This window comes from Lipotes vexillifer, unplaced genomic scaffold (genome assembly GCF_000442215.2).
Source record: "Lipotes vexillifer unplaced genomic scaffold, Lipotes_vexillifer_v1.1 scaffold1029, whole genome shotgun sequence".
NCBI classification, from domain to species: Eukaryota; Metazoa; Chordata; class Mammalia; order Artiodactyla; family Lipotidae; genus Lipotes; species Lipotes vexillifer.
The window spans coordinates 578,348-595,353 of record NW_006789305.1 but is presented as its reverse complement, the minus strand read 5'-3'; the positions used below and the strand labels follow the sequence as shown (position 1 = coordinate 595,353).

At 35.3% G+C, this 17,006-nt stretch overlaps 1 protein-coding gene across 3 annotated transcripts in view; it reads left to right on the top strand.

Annotated features, from left to right (window-relative positions):
* Positions 1 to 17,006, top strand: part of PTPN22 (protein tyrosine phosphatase non-receptor type 22) — a 50,175-nt gene that overhangs the window by 12,423 nt on the left and 20,746 nt on the right. For 2 of the 3 annotated variants that reach the window (XM_007462472.1, XM_007462471.1), the window contains exons 2-11: positions 1,177 to 1,285; positions 1,551 to 1,627; positions 1,756 to 1,851; positions 2,282 to 2,320; positions 3,480 to 3,551; positions 3,668 to 3,727; positions 4,334 to 4,476; positions 4,975 to 5,041; positions 5,763 to 5,840; positions 8,350 to 8,436. In XM_007462472.1, the coding sequence (XP_007462534.1) occupies positions 1,177 to 1,285; positions 1,551 to 1,627; positions 1,756 to 1,851; positions 2,282 to 2,320; positions 3,480 to 3,551; positions 3,668 to 3,727; positions 4,334 to 4,476; positions 4,975 to 5,041; positions 5,763 to 5,840; positions 8,350 to 8,436 (828 nt within the window). The remainder of the gene's footprint in view (positions 1 to 1,176; positions 1,286 to 1,550; positions 1,628 to 1,755; positions 1,852 to 2,281; positions 2,321 to 3,479; positions 3,552 to 3,667; positions 3,728 to 4,333; positions 4,477 to 4,974; positions 5,042 to 5,762; positions 5,841 to 8,349; positions 8,437 to 17,006) is intronic. The other variant, XM_007462473.1, reaches the window with a different exon arrangement.

The following is a 17,006-nucleotide window of genomic DNA, read 5'->3' as shown; positions in this document are numbered from 1 at the left end:
GGAAAGAGAAGTCAGAGAAGAAAGAGGAGAACCAAAATAATGTAGACTAATAAGGGCAAAGGGAGGAAGGAATTTCAAGAAGGAAGTTAAGTTAAAGAGAATGAAGACTGAGAAGATGCTGAGGCATCTGACCACTAGGAAGTAATTAATGATCTTCTTGCGACCAAGTCACTATTAAATAGTGGGCAAATAATGAAAATTATTTTCCGTAGTTCAGTTCAATAAATATTTATTAGCTATCAGACATGTTTTTCCCTTATCTTTCTCAAATTGAGTAAGGGTCGATAAAGGTCGGATCTACTAAATGCAGTTTCTTCGAATGATAAGGGAGTTGAAATCTAGGGCAAGGTTGATTTATCAGAACGAGCTAAAGAGGAGCTATCATTTACCCTGACCTGAAATTTTGCTCTATACTATAATGTTGGCAAGTGAGAATAATTTTATTCATTTATTGTATTATATAGTAACAATACCTTTTCTTTATTAAACACGTACTCTGTACCAGTGCTTTACATATGATAACTCACTTAATTCACCCACAACTCTAAGGTAACTTCCCCCCATTTTACTTAAAAAAGCAACTGAGACACAGAAAGATTAAATAACTTGCCCAGCTTCATTCAGCCAGTAACTGTGGGAGTCAGAATTCAAACCCTAGTTTATCCAACTCAAAAATATACATCAGAATAAACCCCAGAGCTGGTTAACAATGCAGATGCCCACCCACCTCCAGTGACTGCCATTGACTAAGTCATGGGGTGCAGATCACGGTACAGGTTAAGCCCCACCTCAGGTTCTAGACTACCTCAGTGTAGTTTAAAATAGCCCTGTAATAGCTGTAAAGAAAGTAAGTCAAACTTTTAATATCTGACTCTTTGGGTGGAACACAGGGTGTGTTCAGAAGATGTTATTTTTTAAATATTCACTGGTTTTACCTCTAAGTTTTAGCTATTTGCAACTCAGCTGCATTAAGTGTGACCTTTTCACTTCTCCAAATGTCACTAAACTCTGTTGTCCTTATGCTCTGAGGCTCTGTTCTGAATGCAACCAGCCCTAGAGGATACGAAAACAGCTGAAGTGGAATGTTTGGACAGTGGGGAAGGAAAGCTCTCTGGAGATGCTTCTTACCTCTTTTCTCTATGATGATTTGATTTAATCACTGTAATTTTATTACAGACGCTGAAAAGACTATCCACCAAGTATAAGGCAGATAAAACCTATCCCACAACTGAGGCTGAGAGGCCCAAGAATATCAAGAAAAACAGATACAAGGATATCTTGCCCTGTAAGTTTCATTTCTCCCTTTAAACTTGTACCTTCTCTCAAATTCAATCATCTTATCTCTTTTTACCCATTGGCTGCTGTTCCTAATCCTAGACCGTGGCTTTGACAAATTAGTTGTACTGTATATGACTACAAAAGAACATTCGTTCATTCATTCAGTCTTCAAACACTAATGAGCATCCACTATTCACAGTGCTACTTACTGACTTACAGAAAGCCCTCTAACCAGACCCTCTTAATTAGTCTGTCTTTCTTTTATATTATAGATGACCACAGTCGAGTAGAGCTGTCCATGATAACCTCTGATGAGGATTCCAGCTACATCAATGCCAACTTCATTAAGGTACATCCAATATTCCATATTTCTCTAGGTACCTAAAAAAATGGGGTAGAGGGGGGAGGGAGGGATACTGGACAAGAAGGAGAGTATATTATTTGTAGTGACCCCATGTAATTTCTGTTCCCCTTTAGGGAGTTTTGGGACCCAAGGCTTATATTGCCACCCAGGGACCTTTGCCTACAACTGTCCTGGACTTCTGGCGGATGATTTGGGAATACAGAGCCCTGGTTAGTGCAGAGTTACTTTTGTTACTATTATTCTCTAGTTTTTAGGGATGAAGGGGGTAGGGTGTCAGGATATGTGACTGAAGTTTCCTATGTACATTAAAATCAGTGCTTTTTGGGGTCAGTCACTAGAATTTTGGTGTTCAGTCACCTTTTAGTCAAAATCACAATGTCACTATTGTTCAAGAAAATAAAAGTTCTCAACTTGACAGTCTCATTTGTTAACAAGAATTGACTGATTTGAATAGAGAAAAGGGAAGTGAGGACAGAGAGAAGGAAGGGTAGGAGCAACATTTTATAATCTATTAGGATTTCTTTTTTGGTTATAAAACAATAAAAGAATAAATAACACTTTTTGACTCTGGGACCCATGTATTAGCTGCTTTTTTAAACTATATCAGTGTTTAAGTTTCCATGTATTTCATCCCCCCAGATCATTGTTATGGCATGCATGGAGTTTGAAATGGGGAAGGTGAGTTACTTTCTAGTAAACCTAAAGGTAAAGGAAAGAAGAAAAAGAAGGGGGAGACTTGGTAGCAGAACTTTCCTTAACTTAAGTGACTTGGTAATCATTTATGCTTATCTTCCTAGTTTTCAGTTTGGGATTGCCAAATGACTCTCAAGGTTTTTTTAAAAAACTTTTTTTAAACCTCTGAGAACCTCTTTTGCCCATTTTCCCAGTAGACTCTGTGTTTTAAAATAAAAATAAGGTATACTTTTTAAAGTAACAATTCATTTTCCTGTTGTTTTTAATCAGATATTTTAAACTGCCAGTCAGAGCTTCTTTTGTGCTGCCCAGAATGGCCTTTACTAGCCACGTGTGGCTAGTGAACACTTGAAATATGGCTGGTGTGACTGAGGAACTCTATTTTATTTTAATGAATTTAAATTTAAAGACTGATATTCAATTCAGTTATTGGAAAACCTTGTTTGGAACAACTTGGGTATGTGAATCTTTTTCAACCATAAATTTTATGAAATCTAAATGGAAATTAAATATTTCCAGTTAAAGTTTAGCATATTGATTGAAATGTGTTGTGAATATAAAATACATACTAGATATTGATGACAGTTTAAAAATGTCAAATATCTATATTGATATTTGAGTTTTATATTGAGTACATGTTGAAAAAATTTTTGATGTATTTGGCTAAGTAAAATATATTATTAAAATTAATTAAAATTAATTCCACCTTTTTACATTTTTGAATGTGGCTCTTAGAAAAATTTTAATAACATATGTAGGTCATATTATATTTCTATTGAACAATGCTCTTCAAACCTACTGTTGCCATTCTGAGTTGATACAATTCCAGTTAAAACCAAGGGAACTTGGGGTTTCAGTTAGCTTGTGAGGCTTTGTTTTAATCCTTTTGAAACACTGAAAATGTCAGATCCCTATTTCTACTTTGTCCGACTTCCAGGAAGTCTGCAATTTGTATATCCTTTAGTGTTTGTTTTCCCATCTTTGGAGAATCCAGACATGGGTTGAAGCCCAAGGGGGTTAGAAATTCCTAACCTAAGCGGAAGGATACAGCTGAATTTGCTTCTGAATGAGGGAGGGGGTTTTCTTACCCAGAAAAGATTAGCATATATGGAGGGAAATCACTACATTCTGCTTTGTGCAACAGAAAAAATGTGAGCGCTACTGGGCTGAGCCAGGAGAAATGCAGCTGCAACTTGGCCCTTTCTCCATATCCTGTGTAAGTATGATGTCTATTTCCATTATGGCTGAGCAAATGCTCCAGGACCTACTTTATAGAGAGTAGTCTTTGAATATTAGTCTTTGAAATAACTAATATTTTAATTTACTTCTTAGGAAGCTCAAAATAAAAAATCTGATTATACAATCAGGACTCTACAAGTCAAGTTCAATTGTGTAAGTATAGAACACCAGAAGTAACCTCAAAGCCTACAGAGATCAGGCAAGTAAATCTATATGTATGTGATGCGGTCTGGGCATAAGATAATAGGAAGTGGTAGGGCCTTTGATGTTCTGGATAAATCATCATAACCAAAAGAGACCTTTGGTGTAATCTGTGTTCCCCAACCTACTCCACACCAATGGCACAATATGAAATGACAATATTTCTAGGATGAATAGAGGCTGTGTACAGTGTGTAGAGGCTGGGAACCAACTCGAGAGCTCAAGCTGCTTGGTTTCTCTAAGGCGAAGGGATTAGTACATCAGCGCACCTGTGACCCATTTGAGGCACACCAGTTGGGGAGTTCTGATGTGGACCATTTTCATATCTGCATTCTCTTGTGAGTGGGGCAGATAGAGACAGGCCAATAGTAAGTGACCTGAAATTACTTGTAATTGTTCTTAGAGGCCATATGGTCCCAGAGGCCTATAGGGAAGAAATCTCCATAAACTGCAAAAAATATATAGATAGATGGTACTTTGTAGGTCAGAGTAATCTTGTGATAGAATGAGGTGAAGCCCTAATCTTGAACTCTCCTTTTATTCTGGCTATTTTTATAGGAAACTCGAACCATCTACCAGTTCCATTATAAGAACTGGCCAGACCACGATGTGCCTTCATCTATAGACCCTATTCTTGAGCTCATCTGGGATGTACGTTGTTACCAAGAGGATAACAGTGTTCCCATATGCATTCACTGCAGGTATGATGCTGTTGGATGAACCTTCTACCCAGAATAAACCAAATGTCACCGTCTGGCCAAGACTCCTGCTTTAACTGAAGGAAGACTGACTTTGTTGGAATTTAAAGTCTGCATAAGATGTAGGCTCCTACTTCTAGGCTCACTTCTTCCAGTCAGTCAGAAAGGAATGAAGCTTAAAATTAGAATGATTGAAAGAGAAAAGTCAATAGCAGAAACTATAATAAATTCAACCTGAGCATTAAATTAATATCTTTTCTGATAAATTACTTGTGGACAGCACAGCTCTAGAGACTTTTTGCTGTGAGAAGTTGCCTAGGATCTGTCCTGAGGCTCGGTGTAGCATGTGGCAATTGAAGTATGTTCTGAGAAATGGTGGGGTTTAGAAAGTTTCATGGGCTCTAGATTTCTTCTTCCTCAAATCTGCCAGTGAAATTTTCCAGCTACTGTCAAAGATCCACTCTCTGCAAATATACATGCTACTGTGATCTTTCATTTCAGTGCTGGTTGTGGAAGGACTGGTGTTATCTGTGCTATTGATTATATGTGGATGTTACTAAAAGACGGGGTGAGTTTCTCGCAACAGGCACTTGCCATTTTCTTAACCTTGCTACTTTTAGACTTAGAAATTGTTTGGTTCTGCAAAACATCTATCTCCACCATTCATCTTTTCTAGAATATTCACTTGTAGATTTGCTTTGTCAGATGATTAATTTAGTTCCTAAGTTGGTGGTCTCAAAATGTGGTCCCCAGACAAGAAGCTTCAGTATCACCCGAGAACTTGTTAGAAATGCAAAATTTGGGGCCCCACCTCGGATGAACTGAGCAAAAACTCTTGTGGGGGGCGGGAAGGGACAGCCCAGCAAGCTCTTCAGGTGCTCTGGAGAGAAGCAGTTTTGAGAACCACAGCTCTGAATCACAGTTACCCTTCCTTTAGACACGCTCCTTTAGCAGATTAACTCAATTTACTGCAAATTTTGTGTTCCAATCCGTAAATTTTTTTTTAAGTCTAACAAGAAATGAGAAGTTTAAAATATGGGCTTTAGACCTATTTGCAAACTTCTTTTAGTTCATTAAACTCTCATACTTACCTACTGAGATTTCTCCCTCATATTTTTAACTTCAGACATTTGATCACCCCATTTGAAATAATTTCGAAGAGTTTCTTCCGTATTTTGTAGGCTCTAAATCATGGTGCAAGTGATGAGAAACCCCATTAGTTTAAAAACTGCATTCCTTTTTCTAGATAGCAATAAAGGAGTAAGATATTTTTTCCTTTTATTTGGTAGATAATTCCTGAGAACTTCAGTGTTTTTAGTCTGATCCAGGAAATGCGAACACAGAGGCCTTCATTAGTTCAAACTCAGGTATGGACTGTCGTCTCTCTGTTTAATAATAATAAGGCATCCAAAAACAGCTGACTACTTTACTATCAAGGGTTTTAGTCCATTTCCATTTCCTCTAACTCTGAATATCCCAATATTTTTCCTGTATCCCTTGCTCTGGGCCAAATTCCTTTCATTCCTTATATTTTATAGCCCGTTCAGAAAATATTAAGAAAACAATATAATATTTCTTACAAAGGATGTTGAAAAAATTCAACAAGCTGTTTGACTTATTAGAAAGAAATAGCTGGGTCAGGTTAACTTGAAATTTTGTAGTGGCACTTCATTTCTGAAACCATAGAAAATCAGAGATCTGTAATTTCTTCTTCAGGAGGTAGTAACAGAATCTGCAGAATGAAGTCTATATGCTCATTTTAGAAAATGATAAAAAATTTAAAAAAATCATCCATAATCCTGTCGCCTAGAGGGAGCCACTGTTACTATTTTTCTATAGTTTCTCCTGGTCTTTATTCTTTGCATATTAAAAAATATTACCAAAAACCCCATAATTACAATCATACTATATATGTGATTATATATGTATCACAGTATTTTAACCTACCCCAGGTTTCCATTTCCATTGGAAATGCTTTTCCCCTGTTCTCTCTTCTCCAGCTCACGTTCTACCTCCTAGGTAAAACATTCCCAGCCCAAATCTCTCACTTTCTACAGTATTAATTCCACCCATATTTCTACACCAATAATTTTACTTATATTTCTAAATGGTCTCCATCTTTAAGATAGAGTTTAACATTCACCCATTCATTCTTTCATCAAACATTTATAGGTATTTATTAGGTCAGAGGCATTTTTGCATAATTTGTTAGAACTACTTTGTATTGCTTAAACAGCAAGAAATTAAAGTGCTTAAAGCACTTACAAATGAACTTGCACATAAGTTTAGAAGTAAAACAATTGACAATGGCAGTTCAGATATTTTCATCTAGAAGTTGTAAATCGAGGGGAAAAAATTATGAGCTATTATAATATAAAGCTTCTGTTTGGCCCACACAGGTTTTCCACTAATCGTTAGTGGAAAAAAAGAATTCTTTTTCATCTGTTGCCTGTAGGTGTTTTCTATATTCAACGTGTAGGGGGGAAAGTTTATGTGAAATGAAAGTATTGGCTGGTTTAGTGCTGTCAGACTTAAAAGAAGGCCGATCCATGTAGATGTATAAAGATTCCAGGAAGTATGCAACCTAGTTGTATAACATTAAATTATAATACTGAATCAATAAATAAAGCCATACTCCATTTCAGAAAAAGTCCATTTCAGACCTACTTTTAAGAGTTGGAAGACAGCTGAAACAATTTTAAGTTAGCCTTCACATTTTGGCATTATCAACAACTATTTGAACAAGTCTACCAGCGAAAGCTGCTTTTTATGACACTGCTCTAGCCAGGAGATAGATAACACTGTAACCAGATGGGTGCTTCCTGTCTGATTTTTCTCTCGTCTTAAAAAAATTGAAGAGTGTACCAATGGCTGTGTTGGGTGATATAGACTCTGCATTGTTCTCCTGCTACGATTATTTTTGGAAAAAATTATATTTTGTTTGTATAAGATTGTGTGAAGTGTCATAGAAGACCCTGAATAAGCCCATTCAGATGAAAAGTAGATCCAAAATCAAGTGCTCAAGCAGGTACAGAGGCAAAAACAGAGTGGTAAAAACCCATGAACCTTGTAGAGGTCTCATTTCTCTACAGTGAAATCCCTTTATAACCATAGATTTCCAAACTCTATTTAGGGGTCTACTTTTTTTGGTATCTTTGCTAAGACAGAATTTCAGCAGCTTGATATAAGTGCACTAAAGTAAGAGTCAAAAGATTGAGGTTCTAACCAAAGACATGGAAATTACTTCTGAATGATCTCGGACAAATTGTAAACAGGGATAACAACCTAGCTACTTTATAGATCGATTGTGAGCCATGTTAAATAATACATCTTGAAGCTATCTATTTAGCCATCAACCACGTCTATCTACCTTTTCCCGCAAGAGGTGAATTACAAAAAAAAAAAAAATGCATCCAGGATGGAATAAAAAACAATTATTTTTTGGCTCCATGGCATGTGGGATCTTAGTTCCCCAGCCAGGCATCAAACCCGTTCCCCTTGCAATGGAAGCACAGAGTCTTAACTACTGGACCACCAAGGAAGTTCCTGAAATAAAGATTTTAAAGTGTGAGCAAGGAAAACAGAATTAGAGAGATTATGGTGGAAGGAGAGATAAGTAAGAAAGTGGGGTTAGAGCATAAAAAGCATGCTGCAAGGTCATTGTATATTAGCTAGAGGTAGATAAAATAGTTAGCTGTTTCTAGCAGCCTAAAAATGCTTTGAAATCTGACATGGGCTACACAGACGTAAGGCACTGTAATTAAACTAGTGTTTCAGATCTGCTATACTATGATTTGATTGGTGTTTATATTCCTGAAATCTGGTTAGTTCACCAAGTTTTTGTTTTTGTTTGTTCCGGTTTGCAATGCTCTTCAGGAACAGTATGAACTGGTCTACAATGCTGCATTAGAACTATTTAAGAGACAGTTGGATGTTATCAGGGATAAACACTCTGGAACAGAGGTACATTTTAAATTTGAAATTTTGTAAAACAGTTTTTTTCATGTTTGATGTTGGTCAAGGGATTTCAGATTAGTTGCAGGACAACTTATACTTTATCATCACAACTAAACTGGAGTGTCAGGTGTGCATGGGGCTGCACTATAAATCTCCTGTGGAGGACAATTTAATTGAAGTACTTTAACTTAGAAAATTAATCTCTTGGTTAACCTATTGCATACCATTTTCAGCTAAATTTAGAAACAATAGGAGTGGGTTAAAGGGTAAGCATATATTCTGTTTCCATGGTTTAAACAGTTGTGTGGCAATTTAGAAGTGAGAGTGACAATTACAAAATGAAATTATAGTTGAGTACTGATGTGATTTTTCAGGTTACTCTAGCCTCATTTTGATTGCTTATGTATCATCAAATTTTGTGAATATTTTAGAATAGCTAAAGGATTCCTAGCTGAAAATGTTAGGTATGAAAACAATTATGATTTGACCAAATTCTAATTTAAAAATATTGAGCATTCTAGATACGTGATTTTGATCTCATCACAAAAATTGATGTCAAATATTTACTGTATAATCACAAAGTATTAGATTCTGAGCAAATAAGACAAAATTATTGGTTTACCTTCCAGGGTGTATGTAACATATACAAATTAATTTAATTTTTAATATCTCATTTTTGTATTATGAATCTGAAAATATTCACTGAGGACCTACTGTTTCCACAACATTAGGAATACAAAGTATATAAGACATAACCCTAATATCATAACTCCTATCACTTGAATGATGAAGCACAGGGAGTGAAAGAAAGCCAAAAAACTGTTGAGGTTAGGGAATGAACTAAGCAATCCTATAGTTAATGTCAACTCCGGAGAAACAATGTAGGGGAAGGAGATGGAAACAAGAATATAGTTACCAGACATTGTTACTTATATCCTGTTCATGCCTGCTTCATTGGCTAGTATTCCCAGAACAAGTTTAAAGAATAGAGGTGATATGCATGACCTAATTTTAATGGAAGAGATTCTCATGTTTCACTACTAAGTGTGATGCTGATTTGATTGGAGATACATTTTTTAATTGTTTAAGAAAGTATTCATTGACTTCTATTTTATTAAGAATTTTTTTTGGAAAGAATGTTGAGTTCTGTCAACTGCATATCTTTGCATTTATAGAATGATCACATGGATTTTCTCCTTTGACATATTGAAACAGTCATATCCTTGGATTTGTTAATCTCAAGCCATCCTTGCTCTTAGAATAAAACCTTCTTGAACAAAGAATATTCTCTTAATGTGCTGCTGGAGTACATGGGTTAATATTTTATTTAGGTTCCAGGAAATGTCAGTACTCAGATTTAGCCCAGTAGTAGTGCCATGGCTCCAGGCAGTTGAGTTGTTTGGAGTGTGCCCTTAGTCAATAAATGGGAACATAGGAACATCGTTCAACCTCCCACAGAGGGAATTGATTAACACCAGCCAAGGAGGACTTCTGTTTCTGGGAAGATCGAGTAGACATACTTTTCCCTATTCCTTCTACTAAATACAACTAGAAACCCTGGACAATATATATATAAAACAAATATAAGAAGACTCTGAAAGATGGAGAGAAGACAGACCACTAGGGACCTTGAGACCTGAGGAATGACATGATGGTGAGTTCTTTTTCCTCATATATCATGGATATGGAACTGAAGGAACCAACAACTTGGAAATGCCAACAGTGCAGACAAAAAAACCCCAACAAAATCCTGCTCTCTCTAGCCAAAGGACCAGGAAAGGGACAGCCCAGCAAGCCAGAAATTTTTTAGATAATAATTACTCTACTTCAGTCAACACCAAAGAAAAAAATGGCCCCCAACCCCACCTATGCCAGCAAAGTGGAGAGCCTAGATTCCCACCCTCACAAAGACTGTGATAAAGAGAAGGTCAGTGGGTCAGATATATGTATTCTCTGTCACATCAGAAGGGCAGTGCTAATGTGTCATTCTTGTGAGCATTCTAATAAAGAAATACATATATCTGTTAAAAAAAAAAAAAAAAGAGAGAGAGAAGGTCAAGTAAAGAGCTAGGAATTTCATCCCCGCTGGCCTGCAATGAGGTTTCCCTGCAGTGTCAGTAGAGACCATGTGGGGAGCCTGACTTTCCACCTGGCAGTAACCCAGTGCCCCCATGCCACTCCACTGATGGAGTGTCAGAAGAGGCCTAGTGGAGAGTCAGGACTTTCATCATCATCCAGCAGTAATGAGGCCACCCCGACCACAGTGTCATTAGAGACCACATGGAGAGCCTCTCCCAAGGTGTCTCTCTTCAGGTGTCAACAGAGACTGTGAGGAAACTGGTGGAGGTAGAACCCACTTGGCAATAGCAAGGCACTAATGAGGCAGCACCCCCTTCCTCCTCTTTCCCCTGTCAGAATGGATTTAAAAAGGAGAAGCTAAAAGGGAAGGTTTAACTAAGATCCAGGGATTTATAACAATACAAAAATATCTAGGTTTCATGTGAAAATCACTTGTAATACCAAGAACCAGGAGGATTGTAAACCAAATGAGTAAAAGACAGTCAATAGATGACAACACTGAGATGACAGAGGTGTAAGATTATCTGACAAAGATTCTAAAGTAGCCATGATTAAAATGCTTCAGTAAACAATTACAAGCATGCTTAAAACAAAAGAAAGGCTCATCAAAGAAAGATAAAGACCTGCCAAAGAAACAGAAGATATAAATAAAGAAGAAACAAAAAGAAATTTTAGAGTTGAAAAATAACAGTAATGGAAACAAAATAGCTCAGTAGATGGGCTCAACAGCAGAATACAGGGTACAAGGAAAGAATTAATGAACTGAAAGACAGAACAATAGAAATTGCCCAATCTGAACAACAGAAATAAAATAGACTAAAAAATAAAATAAAAATAAAAAGTAGACAGAGCCACAGGAAACTAAGTGACTGTAACAAAAACCCTAGCATTAGTGTCATCGACGTCCAAGAAGGAAAGGAGAAAAAAGACGTGTCTAAAAAAGTACTGAAAGAATCATCATAATTAAACTTCTGAAAACTAAATACAAAAATTCTAGGAAGCAGCCAAAGAAAAATGATCTTAACTCTAGGGGAAAAACAATTAGAATGAAAGTGAATTTGTCATCAGAAACCATGGAGGCCAGAAGGAAGTGGCACAGTATTTTACAAGTGCTGAAGGAAAAAAGCTGTCAACAGAATCCAATACCCAGTAAAAAAAATATCCTTCAGGAATGAAGGGGAAATCAAGACAGTCTCAGATGAAGAAAAACTAAGGGAATTTGTTGCCAGTAGACCTACCCTAAAAAAAAAAAAAAAGGCAGAGGAAGTTTTCTAAATAGAAAGGAAATGATGAAAAAAGGAAGAACATGGTAAGCAACATGGGTAAATATAATAGGTTTTCCTTCTCCTCTTGAGTTTTCTAAATTGCTTAATGATTGAAGCAAAAATTATAACACTGATGTGGTTCTAAATGTATTAGAGGAAATATTTAAGACAATTATACTGTAAAAAAAAAAAGAAGGGTTAGGCATGTAAAGGGAGGTAACACTTCTGTATTGAACTAGTAAAATGATAACACGTATAGGCTTTGATAAGTTATGAATATATAATATAATAACTAGAGCGACCCCTACAAAAACTGTACAAAGATATATCTTAAGAAACACTATAGGTAAATCAAAATGAAATTCCAAAGATGCAGGAAAGAGAAAAAGGCAGGAAAAAGAAAAGAGAAATGAGAAACAGAGAGAAAAAACAGAAAACAAAATATAAAGTTGGAGACTTAAGCCCTACCATATTAATAATTAAATTAAATGTAAATGGTACAAATACACCAATTAACAGATTGGCAGAGTGTATTGAAAACATGACCCAACTATTTGATGTCTATAAGAAACACACTTCAAATATATAGGTTGGTTTAAAATAAAGGATTGGAAAAAAGATATATCCTGTAAACATTAATAAAAGGAAAGCAGAAGTAGCTATATTAATACCAGATAGACTTCAGAGTAAAGAAAATTATCACAGTTAGGAAGGGACATTGTATAATGATAAAAGGGTCAATCCCCCAATAAGATGTAGCAATCCTAAGTGTGTATGGACCAAACAGAGCTGCAAGATATGTGAAGCAAAAACTGATAGAACTAAAAGGAGCAATAGAAAACCCCACAGTTATAGTTGGAGACTTCAAAACTGCTCTCTCAAGAACTGATAGAAAACTCAACAGAAAGTCAGCAAGAATATATGAGAACTTAATAACACCATTGACTAACAGGATCAAATAGATATTTATAGGACGCTCCACCCAACAATACAAGGATATACATTCTTTTCAAGTGCTGATTGAACATATACCAAGATGGATCATATCCTGGGCCATTAAACAATCTCAAAAATATAAAGAACTGATATCATATAGAATGTGTTCTCTGACTACTATGGAATCAAACTAGAAGTCAATAGCAGAAGATAGCAAGAAAAGATCCAAACACTTGGAAACTACACCAGACCCTTCTAAATAATTCATTGAATCAGAAAGGAAGATTCAAAGGAAATTTCTAAAAAACACATTGAACTGAATAAAAATGAGAATACCACATATCGAAATTTGTTGGACAGAGCTCCAGTAGCGCTGGGAGGGAAGTTTATAGCCACCTACATGCATACATTAGAAAACAGTAAATGTCTCAAATCAATAATCTGAGCTCCCACTTTATGAATCTAGGGAAAAAAAAGAGAGTGAAATAAACCCAAGAGAAACAGAAGGAAGGAAAGAGTAAAGAGTATAAATCAATGAAATTGAAAACAGGAAAACAAAAGAGAAAAATCAGTGAACCAAAGATCTGGTTCTTTGAAAAGATCAGCAAAATTGACAAACTTCTAGGAAGAATGATAAAGGAAAAAAGGGAAAAAAATAAAAATGACCAATATCAGGAATGCAAAAGGGGCTATTTCTACAGACTTTGCAGATATCAAAAGGATAATAAAGGATATAGTATGAACAACTCAACACATACACATATGACAACTTAGATAAAATAATGTATTACTTCCTCAAAAAACACAAACTACCACAGCTCACTCAACATGAAATAATTTGAATAGCCTCATAATGATAAAGAAAACTGAATTCATAATTTAAAAATTTCCCAAAAAGAAATATCCAGGCTCACATAGTTTCACTTGAGAATTCTACCAAATCTTTAAGAAAGAATTAACACCAATTTTACACAATCTTTACCAGAAAATAGATGAGGAGGAGACAATTCTCCATTCATATTTTTTACTGTGGTAAAACTACAGTATTTTTACCACTATAGAAAAAATTACCATTTTAACCATTTTAAAATATGAGTGGCATTTAGTACCTTCACAATGTGTATGACCATCATTACTGTTTATTTCTAGAAATTTTTCATCATTCTAAACAGAAACTCTCCATCCCCTGTACCCAAACCCCTAATAGTTTCTATTCTACTTTCTGTCTCTATGAATTTGCCTATTCTAGGTACATGATACAAGTGTAGTCATATATTTACTCTTTCTATCTGAATTATTTCATGTAACATAATATTTCAAGGTTCATCCATTTTGTAACATATATCAGAATTTCATTCCTTTTATGGCTTTATAATATTCCATTGTGTGTAATACCACATTTTACTTACCCATTCATCTGTTGATGGACACTTGGGTTGTTTCCACCTTTTGGCTATTGTGAATAATGCTCTTATAAAAATTGGTGTACAAACACTTGTTCAAGTCCCTATTTTAAATTCTTTTGGGTATATACCCAGAAGTGGAACTGCTGGATCATGCAGTAATTCTATATTTAATTTTTTAAGGTACTGCCACACTGTTTTTCACAGTGGCTGCAAAATTTTACATCCCCACCAGCATTGCACAAAGGTTCCACTTCCTCCACCTTCTTGCTAACGCTGGGTATTTTCTGGGTTTTTTGTTTGTTTGGTTTTGGTTTTTAAGATAATAGCCATCCTAACGAGTGTGAAGTGGTATTTACAGCCTTGATTTTCATTTCCCTAATGATTAGTGATGTTGAACAGCTTTTCATGTGCTTACTGGCCTTTTGTACATCTTTTTTGGACAAATACCTATCCAAGTCCTTTTGCTCTTTTTTTCTCTAGGTTTTCTTTGTGGTAAAATATACATAAAATTTACTACCTTAACCAATTTTAGGTGTATAGTTCAGTGATATTATGTACATTCATATTATTGTGCAACCATCACCACCATCCATTTCCAGAACTCCTTTCATCTTGCAAAACTGAAACTTTATACCCATTAAACACTAACTCCCCATTCCTCCCTAAGCCCAGCCCTTAGCAACCACCATTCTGCTTTCTCTCCCTATGAATTTGACTACTCTAGGTACCTCACCAGTACTTGTTAGTTTTTGCTTTTGTTTATTTATTTTTTAAGTAATAGCCACCCTTATGGGTGTAAAGTAGTATCTCATTGTGGTTCTGGTTTACATTTTCCTGGTTAGTGATGTTAAGTGGACTCTCAACCACTGCGCCACCAGGGAAGCCCTCTTTGCATGAATTTTAAGATGAGGTTTTCTATTTCTGCAGAAGCACCTTTGGAATTTTTATAGGGATTGCATTGAACCTGTAGATCACTTTGGGTAATGTTATCATAACAATATAATGTCTTCCACTTCATGAACATCGAATGTCTCTCTATTTATTTTATTTGTCAGCAATGGTTTGTAGTTTTCAGTAAATAAGTCTTTCACTTCCTTGGTTAAGTTTATTCCTTAGTATGTATATTTTTGATACATATACATATATATATATTAGAGTTGCTTTCCTAATTTCCTTTTCAGAATGTTTATTGCTAATAAACAATAATAAACAGTATAGTAGTGCAACTGGTTTTTGTGTGTTGATTATATATTCTGCAATCTTGCTGAATTGGTTTATTAGCTCTAACATTTTTTTTTTTGTGGGTGTGTGTGGAATCTTTCAACATATAAAATTATGTCATCTGCAAATGAAGATAACTTTACTTCTTCCTTTCCCATTTTGATGCCTTTGTTTGTTTGTTTGTTTTCTTACCTAATTGCTCTGGCTAGAACTTCTGGTATTATGTTGAATAAAAATGGCAAAAATTGGCATCCTTGTCTTATGCCTGATCTTGGGGGAAAGCTTTCAGTCCTTTACCTTTGAGTATGATATTAGCTGTGGGGTTTTCATATATGGCCTTTATCATGTTGAGGAAGTTCCCTTATATTCCCAGTTTATTAAGTATTTTTATCACGAATTTTTCAAATTTTTTTCTGCATCAATCGATATGATCATGTGGGTTTCTTCTCCTTAATTCTATTAATATGATATATTACACTGATTAATTTTTTAATGTTGAACCATCCTTGCACTCTGGAAATAAATCTCACTTGGTCATGGTGTGTAATCCTTTTACTATGCTGAACTCAGTTTGCTAGTATTTTATTGAGGACTTTTGCATCAATATTCGTAAAGAATATTGGTCTGTGGTTTTCTTTTGCCTGTAGCATCTTTGTCTAGCTTTGGCAACAGGGAATTACTGTCCTCATTGAATGACTTAGGCGTGTCATTCAAGTTTTAGGAAGAGTTTGTGCAGGATTGGTGTTTATTCTTCCTTAAATGTTTGGTACAATTCACCAATGAAGCCATCTGGTCCTGGACTTTTCTTTGTTGGGAAAATATTTGATAACTGATTCAGCCTACTTACTAGTTGTAGGTCTATTTAGATTTTCCATTTCTTTCTGAGTCAGTTTTGGTTGACCATATGTTTTTAGGAATTTGTCCATTTAATCCAGGTTATACAATTTGGTGGCATACAATTATTCATATTATTATCTTATACTTTTTGTTTCTGTGAAATTAGTAGAAATGTCCCCACTTTTATTTCTGTAATTTGAGATTTTAGCAATTTCAGTCTTCTCTTTTCCCTTAGTCAGTCTCTAGCTAAAGGTTTGTGAATTTTACAGATCCTTACAAAGGATCAAATTTTGGTTTTGTTGGTTTTCTCCATTGTTTTCTCTATTTCATTTATCTCTGTTCTAATCTTTTAATATTTCCTTTCTTCTGCTAGCTTTGGGTTTAGCTTGTTCTTATTCTAGTTCCTTAAGGTATAAAGTTAGGTAATTAATTTGAAATCTTTCTTCCAGGCATTCACAGCTGTAAATTTACCTCTAAGCACTGCTTTCACTGTATTCCATACATTTTGGTATGATGTATTTTCATTCATTTCTAAGTATTCTCTAATTTCTATTGTGATTTCTCCTTTGACCCATTGGTTGTTTAAGAGTGTTTAATTTACACATACTTGTGAATTTTCCAGGTTTCCTTCTGTTATTGATTTCTAGTTTCAATCCATTATGATTGAAAAAGATACTTTGTATGACTTCCCTCTTTTAAAATTTATTAAAGCTTGTTTTGTGGCCTAACATCTGGTCTCTCCTGGGGAATGTTCCATATATGTTTGAGAAGAATGTATATTTTGTTGGGTAGAGTGTTCTATGAGTGTTTATTAGTTCTTATTTGTTTACAT